Here is a 27,797-nt window from a genome sequence, read left to right on the forward strand (position 1 = left end):
CCTGCTGTCTCCTTTTCTCTTTATTTCCTCAGCATGGAGCAAGCAATTTGCTATCTCATGACCAGCTTTCATGCAATAGTGGCAAAGCAGACCTGAAGGGTTTTCTTTTCGCTTCCCTTCATCTTTACCACTAACAGTACTTCCTGATTTGTTTTCAGACTAACTTGGATAGTTTATATTACCCTTTTGGAAAGTTCTACTTGGTACAAATTTAACCTTGAAAGTTAAAGCATACTCATCCACTAATTAAAAAAAATTCCTGCCAAGTTTCCACTCCTTTTTCATCTAAATATACTTTTATGTCATTAGGAATGCACTTTTTAATTTCCTCAACCAACACTAGCTCTCTCAGACTATTATAATCACCCTTTATATCTGCTGATGTGCACCATCAGTCAAAGCATACAGCTTTGTCATATGCAAAATCCATACAAGACTGGTTTGCCTATTTCTGCGAATTCCTGAATTTTTGCCAACAAGGTTCTAGAACCAATTCATAACCCTTTAGTCCAGCTTGTTTTACAGTCTCATAATTAGCAGCTTGTCCACGTGTATGGGCAGAGGCTTTCCCTTTAATCATGCTCTGTTACATTTGGCCACTTTAAACTCTCAGCAACTTTCTCAAAATGCTGGAAGTACTTATCAATTCCTTGGTCATAAACATCTCAATAGAACCAGAAGGTGGAACTCCAGCTCTCATTTTCACTCTAGAAATGCCTTTGCTTCTCCTTTTCAAGTCTCTGTTTTTCTAACTCTAATTCAAGTACATGTAGTTCAAACTGCTTTTGTTCTCTCTCAAACAGATTTTGTTTCTCTGTTTCCTCAAATCTTAGTTTTTCTAACTCTATATCCATTGCTCCTGTTTTTCCACACAAGCCCTTTAATTGGCTTTCAAAAAGGAAGTGAAATTGATTAAATTCCTTTTTTTCCCTTTAATCAATCGAATTGAAAATTAATAATTCGGTAAGCTCCAATTTTAGTGCTGTCCCAGAGGAACCCCCAATTTGTTGTTACACACCAGCAGCAATAGAAATTCACCAAGAGACTCTTATTGTTTTTATTTTAAAACAATATATTTATTAATAACTACTAATAACACCGTAACTAACTTAACTCCCAACTATGCACAAATATGCTTATGTGTGTGTATGTGTATGTGGGATACTAAACCATTACAGGTTAGGCACAATACTGGAAAATCAAAGTTGGTGGGTTTGTAGAAAAATGTCTGTAGAAAGTTTGTCTCTTGAGATGGAGACAGAGAGATCAAGAAGAGGGTAGCTGGAGATGGACAAAGTGAATTTGAGGTTGGGGTGAAAGTTAGCAGCAAAGGGAATAAAGTTGACGAGCTCATCACGAATGCATGAGGCAGACCAACGTCGATGGAGAGGAGGAAGAGTTGAAGGACTTTGCCTGTGTAGGTTTGCAGCATGGATTGCTCCAAAAAGCCCACAAAAATGCTAGGACTCATTTTTGCCTATACTTTTTACATGAAGTGCAAATATTGTACCAAATATATGTGGACTGATAAAATAGATTTGATTTTAAACTAGTATACTGTGGTGGCACACCACTAGGCAGGCGAACCAGCCCTGCTTGTAATCCACACGGCAGGGCAACCGGCCAAAATGGCACCGTCGGGGGTTTCCCCTTCTTCTCAGCACAGGGTTCAGAAGCACGCACTGGGGGACCACGGATGCCCAGGTGACGTCAGTGCCCCCTAGCGCGGTTCTCAGCCAGGTCCGGGCTGGGAGTATAAGTCCAGCCCAGCAGCCTGAAATAAATCAGTTCTGCTCACTGAGTTCAACCTGTCTGGTTGTGTGTTCTTTCAGTAGCAGTGTAACTGACATTACAAATGGTGACCCCGACTGGTTGAAATGTCTTTCAACCAATCATGAGCGAACCTGGGATCGGTGCTATAGCCGTCAAGCTGTCTGAATTCTGGGTTCAGGAGCTGGAGACCTGGTTCGGCCATGTGGAGGCTCAGTTTCACCTCCGCCAGATGTCATCCAATACAACCAAATTTTACCATGCGGTCGCCACCCTGGACCAGGCCACCGCCAAACCTCGTTCAGCACCCACCCATCAAAAGCAAATACGAGACCATCAAGCAAGTGCTCAATGGATCCCTTGGACTATCCAGGCGCCAGTGTGCCTCTCGAATGCTGCACCTCGACGCCCTGGGGGACAGGTCCCTGATGGAGCTGATGGATGAGATGCTCACGCTCATGGGTGCCAACTCTTTGAGCGCATTTTCCTCGACCATCTGCCCGACGACATCCGGCCGTTACTGGCCCAAGAGAGCTTTACTGACCCAAGAAAGGTCACTCAAAAGGCCCAAGAGCTATGGCTTGAGCAATTCCCGGAGGGCTCGACGGTCCAGCAGGTCACAAGGCACGGGCATGACCACACCAAGCCTGCCCCTAGCGCTGCAGTAGAGCATCCTGCCCCTGCAGGAGCCACCAAGAGCATAACCAGGGGCACAGCATCCACTCCAGGTCTCTGCTTCTACCACCAGCGCTGGGGAGCCAAGGGTCGGAAGTGTCATCAGCCCTGCTCGTTCCAGGGAAATGAGCAGGCTGGCCGCTGTTAATGGCTGCTGTGGCTGGCCAAGGACACAGTCTCCTTTACCTGCGGGACTCAGTCAGTGGCCGTCTCTTCCTCGTCGACACTGGGGCCCAGATCAACGTCATCCCGGCCATGGCCATGAAGTCCAGGAACCGATCTTGAGGACCTCCCCTCCGCGTGGCCAACACAACACAGATGCAGAACTATGGAGACAAGACAGTTCTCTTCCAGATCAGCCGACGAAAGTTCTCGTGGCGGTTTACCGTCTCGTCCCTTCCAACCGCCAGCCTGTGTGCCGACCTCCTCCTCGCCCATGGGTTTCTGGTGGACATTTGGGATAGGCGCCTGGTGGACGCCCGTATTTCCAGGCCATTCGCTTTGATGCCTCCTGCACAGATCAGTCGCAGATGGCCACGATCAGCATGCCCACAGATGAGTTCCAGCGAATCCTGGATGAGTTTCCAACCCTCCTCAAACCACAGTTCCCCACTACCTTGCCATGCCATGGGGTGTTCCACCACATTTCCACCCAGGGCCCACCGGTTCACGCTAAGGCACACCGGCTCGCCCCTGACAAAGTCCAGGTGGTGAAGGAGGAGTTTTTGCATCTGTTGGAGCTGGGGATCATTCGGCGGTCCAACAGCCTGTGGGCATCGCCGCTCCATCTGGTCCCGAAAGCCTCCGATGGGCACCCCTGCGGAGACTATCGACGGTTCAACGAGGCAACAGTTCTTAACTGTTATCCCATCCCTCACATCCAGGACTTCACGGCCAACCTGCATGGTGTGAGGGTTTTCTCCAAGGTTGACCTGTTGCGCGGGTATTACCAAATCCCGGTGCACCAAGAGTACATACCCAAGACGGCCATCATCACCCCCTTCAGCTTGTTCGAATTCCTTCGCATGCTGTTGGGACTCAAGAATGCCACTCAGTCCTTCCAGTGCCTCATGGACTCAGTGGGCAGGGACCTGGATTTCATCTTCATTTATTTAGACAACATCCTCATTACCAGCTGGGATCAGGTGCAACACAAGGCCCACCTGCGCACCCTCTTCTCCCGGCTGGCTGACTTTGGCCTCACCATCAACCCAGCCAAGTGGCAGTTTGGGAAAGAGTCCACGCAGTTCCTGGGCCATTCCATCACAGCCAAGGGAGCCACTACAAAGGTCGCTGCTATCAAGGAGTTTCCACGTCCAGACAATCTCAAGGGGCTGCAGGAGTTCGCGGGTATGGACAACTTCTACAACCAATTCATCCCGGGAGCTGCGCGCATCATGCAGCCACTATTCGCCCTCATCGCAGCCAAGCACAAATCGCTCATCTGGACCCCAGAGGCCTGCAGTGCATTCAAGGGCACCAAGGACGCCCTCACCAAGGCTACCATACTCGCCCACCCGCACACAGACCTGCATACGGTGCTCTCCGTCGATGCCTCTGCCACAGCCGTCGGCGCCATCCTGTAGCAGAGGTGAACGGACAATGGAAGCTGCTGGGATTCTTCAGCCACCTTCTCCGCCCACCAGAGTGCAAGTGTAGTGTTTTTGACCATACGTTACTGGGCATGTACCTGGCGGTGCAGCATTTCCGCTGTTTCTTGTAGAGGAGAATCTTTACCATCTTCACTGACCACAAACCCCTCACCCAGGCACTCGCGATGGCGAAGGACCCCTGGTCGGCCCACCAGCAGCGTCACTTTTCCTTCGTGTCGGAGTTTACCACTGACATTTAGCACAAGGCGGGGAAGATCAATGTGGTCGCCGATGCACTCTCGCGACCGGCCATCTGCACGCTGATGCCCAGCCTCGACTTTGACCATCTCACCTGGAACCAGATGTCTGATGAGGAGACATGAGCCTTCAGGACTGCCATCACGGGCCTGCGGTTCCAAGACCTCCCGACTCTGAACGGTGGAAGCACTGTCCTCTGCGATGTCTCCATGGGCACCCCACGGCCAGTGGTTCCCCAGGAGAGGCGCAGGCAAGTCTTCCATCACATCCATGACTTTTGCACCTGTCCATCAGGACCACAGTCCGGATGGTGGCAGAGCAGTTCGTCTGGGATGGGCTGCGGAAGCAGATCGCCGTCTGGGCCAGAAAATGCACCCATTGCCATATGTCCAAGGTACACAGGCATGCCAGGGCACCCATGCAGGAGTTTGAGCATATCCGGGAGCGGTTCAGCCACATTCACGTGGACAGAGTTGGGCCCTTACTCATTTCCTGGGGCAACCATTACTTGCTCACGGTGGTGGACCACACCACTCGTTGGCCTGAGGTGATCCCAATGCCAGACGCCTCCAAGAACTCCTGCTCCCAGGCGCGGTTGCACGGTTGGGTTGCCCGGTTTGGCATTCCACATCACCTCACCAGCGATTGGGGCACCCAGTTCACCTCTGCGCTCTGGGCACAGCTCGCCAACAGGTTGGGGATCGAGCTGCAGCACACCACAGTCTATCACCCGCAGGCCAATGGGCTGGTTGAGTGCCTGCACCGCCACTGTAAGTTGCCACTGATGGCCCGCCTCACTGGTCCTGACTGGGTGGATGAACTGCCTTGAGTGCTCCTGGGCATTCGCTCCACACCCAAGGATGATCTGAGCTGGTCTACGGCGCACCGCTGGCACTTCCTGGTGAGTTCTTCAACGCGCCTCACAACCCCCAGCGGTCTCCGCATGAGCTGCATCCCCACCTCCAGGCCCACTTGGACTCCTTCGTACCCCAACCGCCGCCCAGACACGGCCATCTCACATCCCCAGTGAGCAACTTTCTGCAGAGTACGTTTTTATTCGGCGGGGCCCACCCAAGGCAGCTCTGCAGAGACCTTACGAGGGGCCATACAAGGTTGTCCAACATTCAGGGTCTACCTTCACGCTGGTCATCGGCGGCAGGCAGGAACTGTTTACTGTGGACAGGCTGAAGCCAGCACATCTCGACCCCACTGAACCAGTGATTGTGGCCCAGCCCAAGAAGCGAGGCCGCCCAGCTAAAAAGGACATTGGTGCCGGTTCTGAGGGGGGGGGGGTGCTGTGTGGCAGCATACCACTAGGCAGGCGAACCGGCCCCACTTGTAATCCACGCAGAGGGGCAGCCGGCCAAAATTGCGCCTTTTGGGGGGGGGGGTGGTTTCCCCCTTCTTCTCAGCATAGGGCTCAGAAGCCCACGCTGGGGGACCACGTGACACCCAGGTGACATCAGCGCCCTCCAGCACAGTTCTCAGCTGGGAATATGTCCAGCCCAGCAGCCTGCAATATATCAGTTCTGCTCACTGAGTTCAACCCGTCTGGTTGTGTGTTCTTTCAGTAGCAGTGTAGCTGCCGCTATAATACAATATTAACCTGCATGTGCTTTGGTTGGAACATATTTCACTTTACTGCTGTAACCTGCACATACAAGTAGTTTCATTTTCATACTAATCATCTATGACCATTACATACTTAAACTGTGAATTATGGTATCTGATTTCATCCTTCATTAAATTAATTATATTTGGACTCCAAGTAATAAAGAATTTACAATATACATCAAAAGAGTTCCTCTGCAATGAAATCTGAAGAGTCAGATAAGTATATTTAAAAAAAAACTTCATAAAGTGTAAATGAGATTCTGAAATCTTAAACTCTGGATCCATTTCAAGGCTGGATTGTTCAAAAATGGTCCAAACGTTGCTCACTGGAACTTCCACAAATTCAATTGAGAAATACCATCTTATGACTTATGAACAATTTAATCTTAAACAGGAAACTACTGTTTTTAATCAACACAGTGATTTTTTTAAAAAACTTTTGAAATCAAGTGCTCACATAATGAGTATCATTTGAATACATAATCTAATTTAGACATAACAATCAATCAAGCTTAGATTCAAATTTCAATGGAAAGCTTAATTTTCTCTTTTCACTCCCTGAAGCTGTTGATTTACTTTGTTAGAGAAAAGATACTAAGAAACTTAAAGGCAACATCAACCTCTTTACAATTTTACCATTTGATTATAAAAGATATTCCAATTATTATACTTCCCTCAATCTACTCATGAAAGAGAAACATTTGATTGTGAAAAGTACAGGGCCAGGAACAGCTCTAACTAGCATTAAAGCTTTGCTAAGAAAGTAGATTCCATTGTTGCAGACTGTTGTCAATGACAAGTGTTTTTTTTCCTGAAGTGTTTAACTTACCAAAATAGAATAGAGAAACAATCTCAGATGAATTTCTGAGAAATATAAATAATGCAAGCGCCTGTAATGCAGAGAATTATTTTGAATTCTGATATTAACACTTTAAAAAAAATGGATCAAGCTCAAATGCAATGTTCTCACCCAACTTCCTCACTGACTCTGAATAGACTAAACTGTAGACAATTTTGTGTTGCTGGGATTGCTTCTTATTGCTGTGATAGTACAGATCTATCACCAATGTATATGGTGTATATAGTTACAGTATCTAGACTGTGCTTACAGCGATTGGCTGAGAGCTTAGCCACACCTACTGTCTGGGCCTTAAAGGGTTGTGTCCCTAGCCAGGTCGGATCATTCCGGACTGGTCAGCCACCTGTGAAGAGCTCCTGTCTTTTGCTAATAAAAGCCTTGGTTTGGATCAACGAGTCTTTGATTCTTTCGACGAGCTCTACAATTGCTAAATGCAGTAATTAATGACAAGTTATTTCTGTACTGGTGAATTTCACTGATGCTGCTTGAGGAATGTCACTTATTGTCAAATCCTATACCAATCCTTCAAGTCATTTTGGACCTAAAATTGGGCGCAGAACAAATCTCTTTAAGAAAATAAGCACACATATCTTCATCAAGACATTATATTTATCTTTCAAAAGAAAGACAATTCACAATACATAATTTAAAAAATGATATCAAAAAGTCTCGGCCGGCATAATACAAACTGACATTCTTTTCAGAATTAACAGTCAGATCATTGACTTATACCATTATGTTTTAGTTCAGGCTGGGTGATGCCAGAAAAATTATATAAAACTAACAATTTTTGGTTTGAAGTAGTTAAAAATGCTCTTGTTACAATACAAAATAAAGATACATTTAATGGAACAAAAACTTAACAGACACAATTTAAACAACCAAATTGCAAGATTTTCACCTGAAGAGATTTCACATTTTGGAAACTGCAGGGGGCAACTTCAAACATGTTGTTTTAACTTAGTGATACATAATGAAACTATTTTAGTGGATGGGCATTGCTTCCCAAACATTTCTAGGATCTGTTGGAGGCAATGAGAAGGAGAAAACAACATCAAATGAATTTTCATACCATGAGGTAACTTTGCCCTCCAATTGTTCTGAAATTATATTCCTATTTCAAATAAAAACATATCTTCCAGAAGGCTTCGTCCAGCATATGGAGTGAAATGTGTTCCCATCTAAAACTTGCTGAAAGTTGTGGAGGTGGTAATGAAATTCAGGCCAAGTTCATATTAATTGCAGCATCCATTACAAACAAAACAAATACTTACTTCCCCCCAAAAAAGAAAAACAGTATAAACGGGACAAGTATAAACAGACATATGCCAAGAAACTGGTTTCATGAACAAAAACAAGTAAAGCAAGTACTACAATATATAATGCCACTTTGTGGGAACGGACTGCTGACTGTTAGCTCGCACATCTTGGGAGATGCAATAAGAATGACCTGCTCACAACAATGAAAAATAAAAGATGAAATCGAATCATTTGCTACACTGCATATCCAGCTACAGTCACCAATACACAACAGAAAAGTTCTAATTCCATTTCCATTGGTGAGGACTTTATTTAATCTTCACATAAAATGAACTTTACAACGATTATGTCCTATTTATGTCACTAAGTTATTGAAGCAGATAAAAACAATTGAATATAAAGATTTGTCATTCTGAAATGTGCAGATGGGCATTAGCACCATTTGCACTGACACCACTATACAGAAGATATTTACAATGTGGTTCTAAACACATATAAAGTTTATCATAAATGATCAATTTGCATTCAAGCTTGAAATTGACCATGATATGAAAGTGGGTCAGCCACTACAAGTTGATCTATTGTCACCACTACACACTCCAATATGGTGGCGCAGTGGGAAGTCTTTAACCTACAGTATAATATACTGCAAAATGTGGTCAACTCCATGACTTATAGAAGATACCAACCAGCTGGTTATCACTGTCAGTTCAGCAGTTAATACTTGCTTGCCATGAAGATACCACATGGCCAACTCATTTTCCTTCTTTCTGGCAATTATGATCTTATTCTTGGCTGGGATGTGGCAGTAATTCAAGAAATAGATATTAATTTTAAAAAGAAAAGAAAAAGTAAATTTAATTGCATGCTCAATTGTTGGTTGTACCTGGGCTGAATACAAAATTATTGTACTTGAGATAAAACAGTCTGATCATTGTTGTTTACGTTGCTGCTCGAGATATGTGAAGGATCTCAGTTGTTTGGTGATCAAGCTCTATCACCCTCTCGCAGTAGCTGAAATGGTAACTATAACTTTTCATGTTAAATAGTTTGTCGATTCATATTTGCTCTGAATTCCCGACCAATACATTGACAACAGCAGATTTTCATATGATAGCCATGTAACATTGGCATTAGAACTCAATGGCATAGGTTCTATTAGTTTGAAATTTGTGCTTCACAAGACTGTCAATGTTGGTTTGGTTTCAAAAACTTAAAAAAAGGCGATTGTGCACTTCTGAGTGTGATGTTGTCATTGAAAAGAGAGGAAGATTTTATCAGGATCAAAAATGCTGAAGTAGGGTTTCCATTGCAACACAGCACCTCCAAAAATGGGCAATTACCACTACCTGGTAGTGTTTAAAATAAGCACCAATGCAGTTACCTGCATACAATTAATTACAGTGCTTTTAGCCATGAGCCATTTTTCTGTACAGCGTTGCTGCATCTTGTCAAGAAAAATTAGCTTGCTAATTTGCAATATACAAAATCTGATTATTTTGCTTCAAAGTTGATTTCAAATTACCTCAACAATTTCTCCATAACTTCTCCAAATACACAGCTTCCAAATACACAGTATGTGTACATATCTATCAAGGAAAACAGGCTGAACAAACCTAGTTATCAGTTTTGAAAGCAAAATCACCTCAATTTTTTAATGATTCTATAAACGTACTTTCAACGGTTTCAGATTTAAAATTGGGAAGAGAAATGGACAATCAAAAGGCACATGATCTATCCTCCCAGCTGACAAAGCACACCCCAGTATCATTATGCTTCTTATACAGTCTTTACTTTATCACTGAAGTGTGTTGCCAGAGATGACTATGGGTAACATTCAACTTTACTCCAGTTCTCATGAGACATTTTGAGGACTGAATTACTATACGCATCTTGCCAAGGGAGCTAATTAAAGCTACACTCAAAGTAGTGCAATATCCAAAATGTAAAATATTTTACTTGATATTCATGCTGGTTGATTTTATTTAGATTTATTCTTCTAAAAGTCAGTTTTACTTGCAGTTCACTGCACAAGAGATAATTCTCAAGCACCATGACATAAATCTACCCTGCTCTACTGTCACTTTAGTGGCTAAACAACTATCGTGTTCCACATTTCATCTGATGTTTGCCCCAAAAAAATATTTCGTAAACTTTTGAACTTTACAATTCTGTTTTTGATTTCTACTGAAATTCCATTTTGCTTCACTGGTGTCAACACTATCAACAAAATTTCTCACAATGACTGTAAAGCACAATAAACAAACCCAAGAAACAATTATGCCACCCACTTAGATGTGTGCACTTCTTCTGACTAAGGCACTGGTTGTGGATGACATCATAGCAAGTTGTTCATATATCACGGCAATTTGCTTTGAGCTGTGAAAGCAGACTGAGACCCATCACAGTAAGGAATGGTAACCACAAGCCAATTCCAGTTTCTGTTAGGCAAACGCTGGGTGTCCTCTTCAATGAGCTGTATTTGGACCCTTTTTCAGACTGAAATTAGACCAGTTTACTGAGACCTTTGGCCTTGTCTGTTTGGCAGAATCAAGGCAAAACCTACAAGTGGAAAGAAAAAAGTGTCAGAACAAAAAGGAGAGAAAAAAATGTTCCAATCAACATTGTTACTCTTGCTTTGCTATACTCATTAAATGTCCACAAAAAAATCTAAAAATAACTCAATTTGTTGTATTCCTCAAAACAAAATATAATTATACATAAATGAACATAAAAAGAGTTAATTTCAGCAAGAGTAACTACAAAAGAAACTTTAATCGCAAAGACACGAGTACCAAAATGTTAACATGGATTTTGATATACAGGTATTTGCCGTTTAACGTCCAACATACATTCTGTGAAATTGGGCATTATGTGATGTGGATGTTGTGCGAACACCATATTATACACTTAGCAAAGCTATATGGGATATTGTCGTGTACCTCTACACTTTTTATTTCTAAGTAGGGATCAGTGCGGGGACTGATACAGGGCTGTGGGGAGAGTGTGGGGCAATCGCATTAGTTGGGACTGATACAGAGCTGTATCAGGGAGAGGAGGGGGGAGCGGGAGTCAGATCAGTTTGGTATACAGTATACAATTTCCTATAGCTAGTGATCACTTTTTCTAAATTGCTGTGGACTTGTTCGTGGTAACTGAATAATTATGGGACCATGAATGTATATGCAGTCAGACGTTGCCCGAATGGACATTAAGCAGCACATACTTAGATACACAATGATAATGATAATGTTTATTATCATACACACAGGTACAATGTACCTGAAATTCCCATTGCTGCAGATGCTAAAAGACACCAACTTTGTAAAAAAAACGCAATTCCAATGGTATAAATTAATTTACTGTACAGAAAGAGAATAAATGTAAACGATAGATAATAATTATTCACCATTAGTCATGCAATAAAAAGGTGGCATTTCAATATTGCAGACAGATTCTTTTGTGGTTCCGGAGTATTTTATAATTAGGCTCAAGAGCCTAATAGATGTTGGAAAAAAAATGATCTTTGAAAGAGTTGCTGGACTTTAGCCTTTATTACAGTCTTTCCACAGACAGCAGCGAGAAGAGATTGTGACTTGGGTGATGGGAGCCCTTTATGATGTTGGCTGCAATACACAAATGTGCTGGGGAAACTCACCAGGTCACTCAGCATCCATAGGAAACAAAGGGTGGGCGACCTTTTTGGCTCATGACCTGCCGAGTTTCTTCAGCATGTTTGTATATGGTACTCGACCCCAGCATCTGCAAACTTTCTTGTTTAACTGATGATTTTGGCTACCTTATTTAGGCAATATCTTCAGTGATGGGGAGATCAGACCCTTTGATGGACTTGGCTCTGTTTACTACCTTTTGTAGCCTTCTTCATTCCTCGGCATTCAAATTACTGAACCAGGCCGTGAAGCAACCAGTCAGTGTACTTTCAGCAGTATTCCTGTGGAAGTTTGATAGAATATTCAACAACTTACCAAATATCCTCAGACTACTTAGAAAGTAGAGGTATTTGTAAGCCTTCTTCATGTTTGCTTCAATGCTCTGGGTTCAGGAGAGGTCTTCTGAAATGTGGACTCTCAGGAACTTGAAGGCACTAACCTTCTCCACCTCATTCCCATCAATGAGGATGGATGCATGGTACCTTGGCCCTTTCCACAGTGAACAAAAAATTCCTGGGTCTTGTTAATACTTCAAGCAAGATTGTTTTTCTGGCAACCAGATTTTCATCTCCATCCTGTAGTCTGACTCATCCTTTCCTTTTATTTGGCCAACAACATTGGAGCCATGACCAAATCTTTTGAATGCGTTAGAGCCAAACTTGCTATGTAGACTTGAGAGTAGAGAGAATAGAGCAGGAGGTAAAGAACATGGCCTTGAGGTGTCTGTGTTGATGGTCAGAGAGTAGAAAGTGATGTTGGGTCTATCACTCAGGAAGTCAAGGATCCAGTTGCAGAGGGATGAACAGACCTCCCAGATCTTAAAGCAATTAATCAAGATCGACACAAGTGTGATCAGTTGATGGTTATTTAGGCAGGTACCTTGTTCTTCTTGTCAGCAACATAATGGATATCACTTTGAAGCAGATGGGGAACCTCAGACCACAGCATGAGAGGTTGAAGTCCATCAAAGGGTCTGATCTCCCCATTACTGAAGTCATCTATGTGAGATATTGCCTAAATCATCAGTTAAACAAGAAAGTTTGCAGATGCTGGGGTTGAGTGCCATATACAAACATGCTGAAGAAACTCAGCAGGTCATGCAGCATACATAAGCCAAAAAGGTCGCCCACCCTTTGTTTTCTATGGATCCTGAGTGACCTGGTGAAATTCCCCAGCACATTTGTGTATTGCAGCCAACATCATAAAGGGCTCCCATCACCCAAGTCACAATCTCTTCTCGCTGCTGTCTGTGGAAAGACTGTAATAAAGGCTAAAGTCCAGCAACTCTCTCAGTTTTTTTCCAACATCTGTTAGGCTCTTTAGCCTAATTATAAAATACTCCGGATCCACAAAAGAATCTGTCTGCAATATTGAAATGCCACTTTTTAATTGCATGACTAATGGAGAATATTTATTATCTATCATTTACATTTATTCTTTTTCTGTACAGTAAATTAATTTATAGCATTGGAATTGGTTTTTTTTACAAAGTTGGTGTCTTTTAGCATCTGCAGCAATGGGAATTTCAGGTACATTGTACTTGTGTGTATGATAATAAATATATCTACAAAAATTCCAGCCAGTTGGTTCACACAGATTCAAGGACACAATCAGGTTGATTTTCCTTGATTTACAATTTACACAACCAGGTAAACCATTTTGGCCAGATGCTTTCTGGAGCTAGTGAGGGTACATCATTGTTTTCCCTTTTGAACTGAACATTGAAAGCATTGAGGTTTCCAGAAAATTTTTTGAGATTAATAATACTATCTTGATCAACTTCAGTTTCCATTTATATCTATAATGTTTATGCATCATATATAAATGTTGCTTTTAACTTTTAACAAGGATGACTGACAATGAGCAAGGTCCTGCTTGATCTGAATCATGAATCAAGTTTGCTCCCATACTGTTCCTTATCAGAGCAGTCTACCAGCAGCAATCAGGCCTTCGGTGGCAATCCAGTCACCCTGACCACAAATCACCCTTGATAGCCTGTTGACAGGTCTTTTTAACTGTATTGAAAACATCTCTGCTATATATTTTTTATATTTAAATGTAATACATTAATCCGATGTAATACTAACCATCTGAGACTCATATTCATGAAACTTTATTTATTTATTTGTAAATATGAATACTTGTCCTACATATGTATGGTTTGTATATGACTGGTTGTGTATCTGCGTATTTTGCACAGATGACCGAAGAATGCTGTTTTGTCGGGATGTACTTGTGCAATCAGGTGATAATAAACTTTTAACGGCTTGACTTAAAATCATCCAACTCGTATAATAGAAAAATTAATGCAAATTTAAATAACAATCCACTTACCTTTTTCTTTCAAGTCACCAACTTCATTCAAATGAATGGGGTCACACTGGTAACACCAGCCATGGCTGACATAGAGCTGAGGGGCCAGATGCTGTGCATCTGGCTACTTGGCTTAAGGCCATCTTGATTACTTTTGGATAGTGGCAGATCTGTGATACAATGAGCTGATATCGGACTTCCCTGATTTAATATGGATGCAAAAGAAGGGAGACCTTCTTTATGTTAACGTTCACTTACTCAGCAGTTCTCTACACAATTGCTGGCGAGTCATCAGCTCAGTCTGAGCTGTTAAAATTGATAAACTATGAGAGAGTGAGTGGGCTTGTGATGAGAACATACAAATCTGAAAAGGAAGGACATGACTTGGACTTGAAGAGATGAAGAGTGCGGGGTAAGAGAGGAACAGAAAAAATGTTCTAAAGAAACAGAGAATTGACAGAAGATCAAGATAGCAAGTGACATTCTATCAATGTTCATGGAAAATAAAGAAAAGTCAGTTTAAATGAAAATTTCTGCTAGTCCTAATCTCTGTTAAAACTCTCATGGAAGTAAATTCTTTTTACTTGCCTCTTGAAATGTTCCACCTCGCGTTCTGTTTCATCCATCTCCACACTGTCTAAATCAATGTCTTTGGGAAGAAAAACATCATCTGAGAAATAAAAAGAAGTGCTTAGTAAAGATACATAGCTCAAATAATTAATTATTGCACTATAACATAGAGGGAGGGCATGTCTAGCACAACACTAATTACAGCACTAGCCACCTGTATTCAAATCCAGTGCTGCCTGCAAGGAGTTTTTACGCTCTCCCCATGACCAGCACGAATTTCTTCCGGGTGCTCCAGTTTCTCTCACCCTCCAAAAAATCATGGGGCATGCAGGCTAATTGGTGTATTTGGGGCAGCATGGGCTCATGGACTGGAAGAGACTGTGACTGTGCTGTATTTCCAAATTAAAATATGAATTTAATTAGTACAACTCCGATTATCCAAGATCCTCTGTTATCCAAAATTTTTTTCGGAGCTGAACATCGGGCTCCAGGTGCCGGCAGCAGTGGACCTTGGACCCCCAGTGCTGGCAGCAGCAGACTCCTGGCCACTGACGGTGGCAGCAGCAGATTCCGGGCCCCTGACGGTGGCAGCAGCAGATTCCGGGCCCCTGACGGTGTCAGCAGCAGTCTCCGGGCCCTTGATGGTGGCAGCAGCAGATTCCGGGCCCCTGACGGTGTCAGCAGCAGTCTCCGGGCCCTTGATGGTGGCAGCAGCAGATTCCGGGCCCTTGATGGTGGCAGCAGCAGTCTCCGGGCCCTTGATGGTGGCAGCTGCAGATTCCGGGCCCTTGATGATGGCAGCAGCAGATTCCGGGCCCCTGACAGTTTCAGCAGCAGTCTCCGGGCCCTTGATGGTGGCAGCAGCAGATTCCGGGCCCCTGACGGTGTCAGCAGCAGTCTCCGGGCCCTTGATGGTGGCAGCAGCAGATTCCGGGCCCCTGACGGTGTCAGCAGCAGTCTCCGGGCCCTTGATGGTGGCAGCAGCAGATTCCGGGCCCCTGACGGTGTCAGCAGCAGTCTCCGGGCCCTTGATGGTGGCAGCAGCAGATTCCGGGCCCCTGACGGTGTCAGCAGCAGTCTCCGGGCCCCTGACGGTGTCAGCAGCAGTCTCCGGGCCCTTGATGGTGGCAGCAGCAGATTCCGGGCCCTTGATGATGGCAGCAGCAGATTCCGGGCCCCTGACAGTTTCAGCAGCAGTCTCCGGGCCCTTGATGGTGGCAGCAGCAGATTCCGGGCCCCTGACGGTGTCAGCAGCAGTCTCCGGGCCCTTGATGGTGGCAGCAGCAGATTCCGGGCCCCTGACGGTGTCAGCAGCAGTCTCCGGGCCCTTGATGGTGGCAGCAGCAGATTCCGGGCCCCTGACGGTGTCAGCAGCAGTCTCCGGGCCCCTGATGGTGGCAGCAGCAGATTCCGGGCCCCTGACGGTGTCAGCAGCAGACCTCGGGCTCCCAGCGCCGGCAGCAGCAGACAGGCAACTGTTAATACTCACAAAGAGATTTTCCACATAACTCCGACATAAATGTTTACAATGTGAACCTCAGGAGATGATCACAATTTGGTCTCTACAATGTAATCTATTGCGATGACTCCAAGCTTTCATTTCCTGTCACTTCAATTCTCTATCCCATGCCTTCACTTATCTACCTGTAGGTGCCTTTTGCACTGTTTGACCCAATGCAAGCCTGAAGAACATCTCATTACCTGTCTGGAGGTGGCAGTTTTCTCAACTTTAGATAACTAATTTTTTTGTGCATATCAGAACTCACCATTTCTGCCTGTCATCCATCTAATATTTTGCTTGTTTTTCTCTCACTGGCATTACCTGATCTACGAGGCATGTCTCACACCCTGCAATTAGCAGCACACAGAACAAACCAAATATATTAATAACTCCCACATTAACCCATCTGGTCTAATCTGGTCAGAGATATTTCCTTTGTTCTCGCCATCTTTCTCCCTCTTTCTCTGCTACTGGCCTGCTGAGTGTTTCAAACATCTTCCATTTTTATTTCAGATTTCCAGCATGTGCATTTTTTTTATTGCTTTTAATGAACAGTTATGAAAGTTGAGCATCTATGAAAATCTGTTATGAAAATTAAAGTCATCTTCCAAAGAAGAGCAGGCACCTAACCATGAAAATACTGGGAAATTTGGGGTTCAAAAGATAAATATTGGAGCAAGGATATTAAAAGGTTCATTCTACTGGTGACTTCTTACCACTTTGTTTAGGTCTTGTTACACCAGAGGAAGGCTGGACACCATCTTGCTTTTGAACACATTCATCAGATCCCAGAACTGAGGAAGTTACTAAAAGAGCAGAAAAAAAAATTACATTTCATTAACCGATAAATCTTGACAATATAATCTGTTAATATTCTTCTTTGATTATTTCTTTCTACCTTTCACTCTCAGAAATTAGCTGATGCCTGACCCATGCTAGCACAAATGCAAGATTATAGTCTCTAGAAAAATTCCATTTGCTAATTAATACAATGGGTTATTCAAATTTCTTGGGCAGCATAATGGTGTAGCTAATTCATAGAACCAAAGAATTATTTCCTGATCTTTGATGTTGCACATTCTCCCTGCAGCTGTGTGGATTTCAAGAATTCTTTATTGTCATGTAATAAAACAAGTGTAACATTGCACAAAATTTAGGTGGAGCTGGAAAGGCTGATGAAAATCTGGGAAGAATGAAAAAAAGAATTAATGTGTGAACCATGCATTTGTGGTTGATCATTAGTACAGTTTAGATGGGTCCAAGGGCCTGTTACCATGGGATAACTGACTCTCCCACTAGTTAAATACTAAAACTTTAATATCACTTGATGTACAGAACCACAGCCTCACATTTGAGTATAGCAGGAAAGTCGTTAAATATCCATAGAACAGGTGTGAATCTCAGGCACAAATTGAGAAACATCAATTTTTTCAGTCTCAAACTTATGCCATCATTCATCAGATGCTACCAGGTGCCTTTTTAAATCCTTTTTGTTATCTTTTGTAGAGGAATATCATTTGCTATCATACAGTCTTTTGATATCTCACCTGTGACTCATGAAATTGCCACAATCTCCATCAATCTCCTCCCTTGTTTCCCTTAGCATTCATTCTGTGACAGATCCCATCCAGCCCAGGGGAGTTATTCCCTCTTTGCATTTCAAGGGGCGTTATCAAAGAAATTGGCACCAAATGCCAGGAGCTACTCAAGCTCAGATCCAAGAAATAAGACAAGGGTTTACTTTGAATGACATGGGATCACAATGGGAGGGCCACCAATGTTCCACAGCGGAACAAAAAGAATTCTGATCACATTATGTCAAAGCAATTTCAAATTCTAACAAAGTCAGACTAATAAAAATTATCACATTTTCTACCCAATTCATAACCTTTCATTTTATCAAGAAAATACAAATTAACTAATGAAGGATTGTTTTTAAAAGATAAAGAATAGGAGACTCAGAAGTTCTACCTTTTCTCAACGATTTCTCGATTGTTAGACTTGTCTGAGTTCGCAATTTATTTTCGTGCTTTCCTTTCAGACGTTTGGCTGAGACCTGGCAATTCAAACAACTATGGACCAACATAAGCAAAGCAATTGCCAGCTGCACATAGTTTCACTGGTATACCAAATTATGCAAGCAATAGCTCTCACCATATTAAAATTGTAAAATATGGTAACCCACAAAAAAAGTAGTGATTTCAGACATATCAGCAATCTAATTCCTGAACTATTGGTATTATCTGTTCTAAACTCTGGCATACCTTATCATATTATCCATAGTGGCCAATATTCTTGTCTGTTCACTTGTTCTCTTTGCAAGTAGTTCAGATTAGTAAGGGATTGTTTAAGGTGGTATGTAAGTGGGAAGGTTGAGAATCACTATTCTAGACCTAATTGTTACTGAAATACTTTGCTTGAGAAAAATTGCCATTGGCCCATTTCCTTCACAGTTATGAAACGGTGCACATACCACCTTAAGCAATCCCTTACTAATCACAGAGCATCTATGGCATAGGAAATACTTAAAGTGGGATGTGAGTGGAAAGAAATAGGTTGAGAACCACTGCATTAAAACATTTTGCTCTTCTTACCCAATCTAAATGATAAACTGGAATAGCCAATGCATACCATCACTTTAAGCAAGGAATAAAATCAAGCTCCACCTACTGGAAAATTTCTATAATTGTTGCTCGATTGATCATTCAAAAGAATCTTTCAGGGCCTGAACCATGAAACAAAATATAGACCAATTCAACTTACCAGCAGAGTTGCTGTACTTGTCATGTTTCTTCTTTTTGCCCTTCCTATTTTTGCCTTTTGACTGAGAGATTTCAGATAATGTCTGCTGTTCTTCTTTAACTTTACTTTCAGGGCCTTCCACCTTTTCAGTATTTGAGTTTTTAGTGTTGCATTTTCTGGTTTCACCAGTTTCAGAGTTGGCAACATCACAGACTCCTTTCCATTTGCCTTGCTGAGGCTCTTCACATTTGGCAGTCTGTGTTTTTGGAGAGTCTGCTGACTTCCCATCATGATTCTGGTTTGTCTTATGTTTGGCAGTCAGTTGTTTGGAACCCTGTACTTTTGGAGCTGGAGGATGCTCATGGTCTTTTCTTGAAAGTGCAGCTTTGTTCTTGGTCACTTCTGATATCTGTTGCTTGGGTTGCCTAGGTTGCTTTCCAGTTCTTGACACTTGTTCCAGCAGTTTCAACTCTGGTGAAGATTTATGCAACACCGCTGCACCATCATCCTCCTGTCGAGACAATGAAGTATTTTCAATCCTTGAAAATAAAGGAGCGTTGCCTCTTGATTTCTTTCCTGATGAATTTTCTAGTACAAGCATATTAGGACCACTGTGTTCCTGATTTGTGACCAGTGTGTGCTTACTTCCAGTCAACAAATGGTTTTGCATAATCCCTGGCGGTGTTGTCAAGGACAAGTTTAAATTGAGTTTCTGTTGATCAATTATTTTTGCTTCTTCTTTATCCGAGATGCCATTACTGTCTATCAATAAGCCCTTCCCTATTGGTGGCAACTCTGAAAAATCATCTTTGGGAAAATCACTTATATTGAAGTTTGCTTTGATGGAGTCTCTAATTCTGTCTTTAAGCTGTTCCAACCTGCTGGTTAAAATGCTACTTACTCGCTGCAACTCCACTTGGTGCCATAGCTCTTGCTGATTAAGTTTTTCTTCGAGATCATCCTGCAAATGCTGGTTCAGCTTTGAAACTTTCTCCTCTATGTCATCCTGGACATGCTGGTTGAATATCAATACTTTCTCTTCTAAATCCTCTTGTAAATGTTGATTTATCACAGAAACTTTCTCCAGGTCTTGAATACGTATTGAAGATGGGCATGGTTTCTCTGGCCTTTGATCATAAATTTCAGAACGGGCTTTTTCCTGCTACATCACAAAAAAATATGGAGAAGTACAAGTTAAGAGTGTACTGAATCAGTATCCCAATAAAGTAAGACATCAGTTCCAGCTGTCTAAGTAGGGTGGAATTTCTACAGATACATACATGTGTGATAGAATATAAAATAATACTTGTACAGCCTTATTAAACATAGAAAAATGCTCCGACTATTCAGAAGTGGATGAAAAAGGTTTATTGATTTTAAGTATGAGAGAAGGACAAACAAAAGCATGGCCAAAGGGTTAGACTTCTGAAGCAAGACAGTTAGACTCCAGTTTCACTAATGAAGATGGGAAAACAATTCCCAAGTGAGACCTTGACTACTGACACAGGATTGCCAAATGTTGGAATTATGAAAGCATTGAAGAAGAGTTGAGGTAATGGTGTGGGGGTGCAAAGAAAGCATGGTGGGCAGATAGAATTAGGAATGACATTTGTCTCATGAAGTTATAGGGAGGAAAAAGTAATATTTAGGGACATAAAAACAAAAGGTTTAGTCTTGAAGCATGGAGATTCAAGCTAATGTCACTGACTGAGGGTTGTTAGACAGGCAAAGATGATAATGAGGACAGCAGAAATTTTGATGATAAATATTTATCTTTATTACAAAAAGCATTTAAATAGGGCTAGATAATATTTAACCATGAAAATGATTCCAGTGATCAAACAATCTTCCTGTAAAATTAAAACATTGCCATAGAATACTATAGCACAGAAAACAGGCCATTTGGCCTTCTCGTCTGTGTCAAAAACATCATACCGCTAGTTCCACTGACCTGCATCCATTCCATAACCCTCCAGACCTCTCCTATCCATATATCTATCCAGTTTATTTTTAAAACTTAAGAGGAAGCCCGCTTTTTACCAAGTCAGATGGCAACTCATTCCACACTCCCACTACACTAGGTTACCCCTAATGTTCCCCTAAACCTTTCCCTTTTCACCCTAAGTGCATGTCCTCTTGTATTTATCTCTCCTAATCTAAGTGGAAAGAGCCTTCTCACATTTACTTTGTCTATACCTTTCATAATTTTATAAACTATAAAATCTCCCCTCATTCTTCTACACTCCAAGTTCTAGCCTGTTTAATCTTTTCCTGTAACTCAATTCCTGAAGACCTGGCAACATCCTAGTAAATCTTCTCTGCACTATTTCTTACTGATATCCTTCCTATAGTTTGGCGATCAGAACTGCACATAATACTCCAAATTTGACTTCACCAATGCCTTGTACATAACATCTCACCATAACATCCCAAATCCTGTACTCAATACTTTGATTTACAAAGGCCAAGATCCCAAAAGCTTTCTTCACAATCTTCTCTACCTGTAACACCAGTTTCATCTGAATTCCTAGATCTCTCTGTTCCTCCGCACTCTTCAGTGCCCTATCATTTAATGTGTAACCCTACCTTGTTTTGTCCTTCCAAAATTAAACACCTCACACTTCTCTGCATTAAATTCCATCTGTCACCTTCATGCCCATTTTTCCAGTTGGTCCAGATCCCTCTGTAAGCTTTAAAAACCTTCCTCGCTGTCCACAACATCTCCAATCTTAGTGTCATCAGCAAACTTGCTGATCCAATTTTCTACATTATCATCCAGATCATTAATTTAGACACAAACAACAATGGTCCCAGCACCGATCCCTGAGGCACATCACTAATCACAGGCTTCCAGTCTGAAAAACAATGGAGACCTAGTGTCTGAACCAGTCTCCCTTTTGGGACCTTGTAAAAGGCCTTACTAAAGTCCATGTCGACAACATCTACATGGACTTGGTAACCTTCTACTTACATCTACAACATCTACTTACTTGGTAACCTTCTCAAAAAACTCTGAGATTTGGTAAACATGAACTACCACGCACAAAGCCATACTGGCTATCCTTAATCAGCCCTTGGCTGTCCAAATACTTGTATACCCGATCTCTCAGACTATCCTCCAATAATTTACATACTATTAATGTCAGGCTCACCAGCCTGTAATTTCTTGGTTTATTTTTGGAGCCTTTTTTAAACAATGGAACAACATGAGCTACCCTCCAATCCTCCAGCACCTTTCCCAAGGGCCCCTGAAATTTCTACACTCATATCATGTCAGGCCCAGGGATTTATCTACCTTATTCACTGTAAGACAGCAGTCTTTAATTCCTATATGTTCCATGCTACTACTGATTATTTCCCTTTTTCCTTATACACTACGCCAAATTCTTGAATAAATACTGATGCAAAAAAACTCCACACAAAGACGACATTGTGATCTTCTAAGGGACCAATTTTGTCCCTTACTATCATTTTGCTCTTAACATACTTGTAGAACCCCTTCGGGTTTACCTTCATATTATCTTCCAAACCAAGCTCATGTCTTCTTTTTGCCTTCCTAATTACCTTCTTGAATTTCTTACATTTTCTATACTCTTCAAGTACCTCACCTATTCCTCCTATACACCTCTCTCTTCTTTTTAACCAGATTGCCAATATCCCTTTAAAATTATAGTTCCCTATGCCTATTAACTTTGCCTTTAATCCTAATATGAACATGCAAACTCTGCACTTTCAAAATTTTGTCTTTGAAGGCTTTCCACTTATTGACCACATCCATGCCAGAAAACAACTTATCCTAGATCCTTTCTCATTTCCACAAAATTCAACTCGAGGATAAGACCTATCCTTCTCCATAATTAACTTGGAACTAATGTGTTTATGGTCACTAGACCCAAAATGTTCAACTACACATACTTCTGTCACCTGACCTGCCTGGTTCTCTAATAGGAGATCAAATATGTTATCCTCTCTCACTGGTACCTCTAAATATTTAGAAAACTTTCTTGAACAGACTTCACAAACTCCAAGCCATCCAGCCCTTTAACAGTATGGGAATCCTGGTCAATAATATGTGGAAAATTAAAATCTCCTACTATCATAACTTTCTGTTTCTTACATCAGTCTGCTATCTCTTTCACAGATTTGCTCCTCCAATTCTGACTATTGGGTGGTCTATAATACACCCCTATCAGTGTGGTCACACCTTTCGCGGTCCTCAACTCCACCCAAATGGCCTCTGTAGACGAGCCCTCTGTGCTGTCCTGTCTAAGCAGAGCTGTGATATCTTCTCTGACTAGCAATGCCACTCCTCCCCCTTTCATTCCTTCCCCCTATCATGTCTGAAACGATGGAACCCTGGAACATTGAGCTGCCACTCCATGCAGACAACATTCTAGTTATAAATGAGGTTACAAATCATAAAAACCAAATTCATTCAATGAAAAATCAAGCATGAAATAAGGGCAAGATACAGAAAAAAATAGCTTTTACAGTCTGTTCCCAAATCAATTATGTATTCAAACTCAATATCTTTATGACCAATGAATTTAATTCAGCAGCAGAAATGCTAGCTCTAACCAAGTCTGACTATAGCAATCATCCAATTAAGCTGGCTACAAGAAAGCAGAAAATTCATGTTTTTTTCCCTATTCAATGGATCCTCTCAATCAAATACAGGCAGCAGCTGGGGGAGAACTCAAAAGTTATAGGTATTGCTAACTCTCAAGGATGAATGGAACAATACAAATGATTCCATCTCAAGTGCTCGAGAACAAAATGAATTCTTGGCATTTGACAACCATTGTCCTTTTCCTAAGCTCTTCTCATACTGCAACTAAACATACTTTTTTCTGCTTGTGCCGTGCTCTTTTTGCAGCTTTGGTACTATTGGTTGGTTTCTGTTCAGAGCTGTTGATGTAGTTTAACAGATCTTCAACATTTCTTTCATCCACAGGTGGTTCCCGGATTGACCCATTACTTGATTTTTGTGGAAGTTCCTCTTTACGTTTTGTCAGCCGTGTCCTCAGCTTCTCTCGGATTTCAGTGTAGTTTCTACTTGTCGGAGCTGCAGGAGGCTTGAACAGAATTACATATGCAAACATTAGACTGTATATCTAGAAATAGTTAACCGTTTTGTAACAATAGTAAAATTCTGCAAATTCTGATATGCAATCCTTAAGACCAAGAGCTTCAATCACACAATGAAACCTTCCCATTCTTCATTATTTACATTCTGTAGTGCTCTGTTCTCTTCCAGTAATTATCTTCAGCTGTAACCATGAAGCATATTTGAATGTTGTATACTACACAGAATATTAAAATTAGAAATGTATTCATGGTTCCAACACATTTTTTTTCTGATAGGTAATCAACTCCTTTGGGCCTTATAAGACCATCACTGCAATCAGATTTGGAAAAAAGAATTGGTGAAAAACTCTTGTGACAAATGTGAAAACAATGCCAGTTATGTGACTTATAGAGTAACCATATAAGCATTTAGCTTGAAATTTATTGAATGATTTGCAAAGTTGCTACTGCTTGCTTTAGATGCAATAGAATGGGGTTTGGGGTGTGGGGGAGGGATGAAAGGAGGTTGAGTGGCATTGCACGTCAAGGAAAATATCACAGCTGCACTCAGGCATGAGAGACCAGAGGGCTCGTCTACTGAGGATGTATGGGTCGAGCTGAGGCACAGGAAAGGGTATGACCATAATCATAAGGTTGTATTATAGACCAGCCAATAGTCAGGTGGCACGGTTGGCATAGCAGTTAGCACAACGTATTTATAGTGCCAGTGATCAGAAACAGACCTGGGTTTGAATTCCACGCTGTCTTAAGGAGTTTGTACCTCCTCCCTGTGTCTGCATGGATTTTCTCCGGGGGCTATGGTTTTCTCCCACCCTTGAAAAACATAGCAGGGTATAGGTTAATGGGGTGTCAATTGGGCGGGATGGATTCGTAGGGCCAAATTGGCCTGTTACAGTGCTGCATGTCTACATATATAAAAAAATTAAAAATTGGAGGAGCAAATCTGTAGAGATAGCAGACAGTTTCAGGAAACAAAGTTGTGATAGTAGGATATTATAACTTTCCACATATTGACGAGGACTCCCATACTGTCAAAGGGCTGGATGACTTGGAGTTTGAAAAATCTGTTCAGGAACGTTTTCTAAATCAATATATTGAGGTACCAACTAGAGAGAGTGCAATTCTGGATCTCATATTAGGGAACCAGACAGGACAGGTTACAAAAGTATGCATAGGGGAATATTTTGGGTCCAGTGATCATAATGCCATTAGCTTCAAGTTAATTAAGGAAAAGGATAGGTCTGAGCCTTGGGTTGAGATTCTAAATTGGAGAAAGTCCAATTTTGAAGAAATGAGAAAGGATCTAGAACACGTGGATTGGGATAGGTTGTTTTCAGGCAAGAACATGCGAGGTAAGTGAAGGACCTTCAAAGGTGAAATTTTGACAGTACAGAGTTTGTAGGTTCCTGTTAGGATCAAAGGAAAGGCTAGCGGGTATAGGGAACCTTGGTTTTCAAGGGATATTGGGGATCTGGTTCAGAAGAAGAGAGAGGTGTATAACAGGAATAGGCAAATAGAGCAAATGAAGTACTTGAGAAGCATAAAAAATACAAGAAATAAACCAGGAAGGCTAAAAGAAGACATGAGGTTGCTTTGGCAGACAATGTGAAGGAAAATCAAAAGATTTCTGCAGGTATATTAAGAGCAAAAGGATAGTAAGGGAGTATTTAGCTTTGTATGGAGACAAAAGACATGGGGAAGGTCTTAAATGCTTTTTTTTTCCCCAAAACACAGCCTCTATTGAGTCACGCCAGCTGGAATGAGGGGTACCAGTGGTGGGTGGACAGACTCACCTCACTAGTACTGTTTGAATGGCAGTTAAAGAACACAGTCACAGGATACAGCATTTAAGGCATTTTCCTGCCAACAAATTGGATAACCTTTCTTGGAAGGTATTGCTACAGCTTCTGTTTTACATTTTGCAGATCCTCTTCCTCAAGACATGGAAAGGATTTGTTGTTGGCAATTTAATCTCATATGCCAGTTATAATTAAGAACATCCTTCTGGTATACAAAATTTCAATAGAAGTCTGGAAGGGTTGCTCACAGAACACATTGGTAATAATTTTCTGCCTGTCTGATTTCTGGTTTCCAATTTACACATGTAAATGTCTAGTTTCATAGTAATTTTAAAATCTTTTTTTTTCAGAATTTTTTATTTTTCACACTATGAACTATATTAACCAAAATACACACAAACATTTCCCTCTATACACAGTGTCATTTTCTCCCCTTTTTCCCCCCTCCCTTCCCTCCCTCCTTTCCACCCCACCCACTAAACATTCAACATGTACATTAAACAATGTCATCACACAATGAAAATAAACAAGAAAATTGTGTCATCTACTTTTACACACTAGGTCAGTTCATTTATCTTCTTCTCATTCTGTCATTTTAGTGGGTGGAGGTCTGCGGTTGGCCCTCTCTGTTGTGTTCCATGTACGGTTCCCAAATTTGTTCGAATACTTTAAAGTTATTTCTTAAATTTTTGTTATTTTTTCCAATGAAATACATTTATTCATTTCGATGTACCATTGCTGTACTCTCAGGCTCTCTTCTGATTTCCAGGTTGACATTATACATTTTTTTTGCTACAGCTAAGGCTATCATAATAAATCTTTTTTGTGCTTCATCCAAATCGAGGCCTAGTTCTTTACTTCTTATATTACTTAGAAGAAAGATCTCTGGATTTTTTGGTATGTTGCTTTTTGTGATTTTATTTAATACCCAATTTAGATCTTCCCAAAACTTTTCTACTTTATCACATGCCCAAATTGCATGTACTGTTGTTCCCGTTTCCTTCTTTTTTTTTAAAATTTTTTTTATTTTTCTCACCATAAATCACATTAGCCATGATATACACTATTTCTTTTTCACACATATACAGTGACTTTTCCTTCCGCCACCCCCCCCTCCTCCCAAGCCACCCCCCCACCCCCCCCTCTCATCCATTTTAGGTATACAATCTAGGTTGCATTAAGCCAGTCAGACAATGTTGTCATTCAACAAAAATACACCAGAAATTCTACTGAGTCCATTCTTTTCTTTCCTTCTCCTTCCATCAACTTAGGTAATGTTTGTCCCCGGTAGGTTTTCGCTATTGTATTTAATGTAAGGCTCCCATACTTGTTCGAATATTTCAATATTATTTCTTAACCTATATGTTATTTTTTCTAATGGAATACATTTATTCATTTAAATTTAGTAGTTTCTTCCTTTTAATTTGGTTATGTATTCCATTAATATTTAAAGTCATATAGTTCAGCGTAGCCCTTTTATATTTTGTTTATCTTCTCTTTCCGTTTTTCCATCATTACCTTTCCTCCTTTTCCATTTCTGTTTTCTTATTTTCAACTCTTTATAAGACAACATTCCTACAACATCCAACATTTTCCTTATTCTCCTATTTCTATCTTATTTATCCCCAATCTCCCCTTCCCCTCCTGAGTTGTCCTTTATCCCTTGTCGGACAACCACATCTCCCCTCTCCATTTGGATTTGCGAATCCACTCGCAAGCGTCAACTGATTTTGCAGTGACCGCTATTTCCCCCCACCCCGCCCCCCACAGAAAAGATTTCACTTTTCATATGTCACAAAGGTCACTCTTTTAATTCCCTCCTTATTCTCTCTATTCCATTACCTTCCCTTATTAATTCTTGTCTATACTATCTATATTTTCCTCTAAGTACAGATACATTCACGTATGCACATTGTCTCTATTCACTCTTATACCTCTTTACCCGCATACATATCAATCGTGATCATTTTTACTCTCATTACCCGTCTTCCTCCCTCAGTCTATTTTTGTAATTGTTCTGCAAATTTTCGTGCTTCTTCTGGATCCGAGAATAGTCTGTTTTGTTGTCCTGGAATAAATATTTTC

The 27,797-nt window shown here is 41.5% G+C and overlaps 1 protein-coding gene across 3 annotated transcripts in view; it reads right to left on the minus strand.

The window, feature by feature from the left end:
* Nucleotides 1-6,271: 6,271 nt before the first annotated feature.
* fam193b (family with sequence similarity 193 member B) overlaps nt 6,272-27,797 on the minus strand; it is a 118,954-nt gene continuing 97,428 nt past the window's right edge. For all 3 annotated transcript variants that reach the window (XM_069898896.1, XM_069898897.1, XM_069898895.1), the window contains 5 exons: nt 23,670-23,900; nt 18,847-19,987; nt 16,800-16,889; nt 14,601-14,682; nt 6,272-10,590 (listed from right to left, as the gene is read on the minus strand). In XM_069898896.1, the coding sequence (XP_069754997.1) occupies nt 10,497-10,590; nt 14,601-14,682; nt 16,800-16,889; nt 18,847-19,987; nt 23,670-23,900 (1,638 nt within the window). In that variant the 3' untranslated portion in view covers nt 6,272-10,496. The remainder of the gene's footprint in view (nt 10,591-14,600; nt 14,683-16,799; nt 16,890-18,846; nt 19,988-23,669; nt 23,901-27,797) is intronic.

The sequence above is a fragment of the Narcine bancroftii genome, chromosome 9 (genome assembly GCF_036971445.1).
Source record: "Narcine bancroftii isolate sNarBan1 chromosome 9, sNarBan1.hap1, whole genome shotgun sequence".
In the NCBI taxonomy this organism is placed as follows: Eukaryota; Metazoa; Chordata; class Chondrichthyes; order Torpediniformes; family Narcinidae; genus Narcine; species Narcine bancroftii.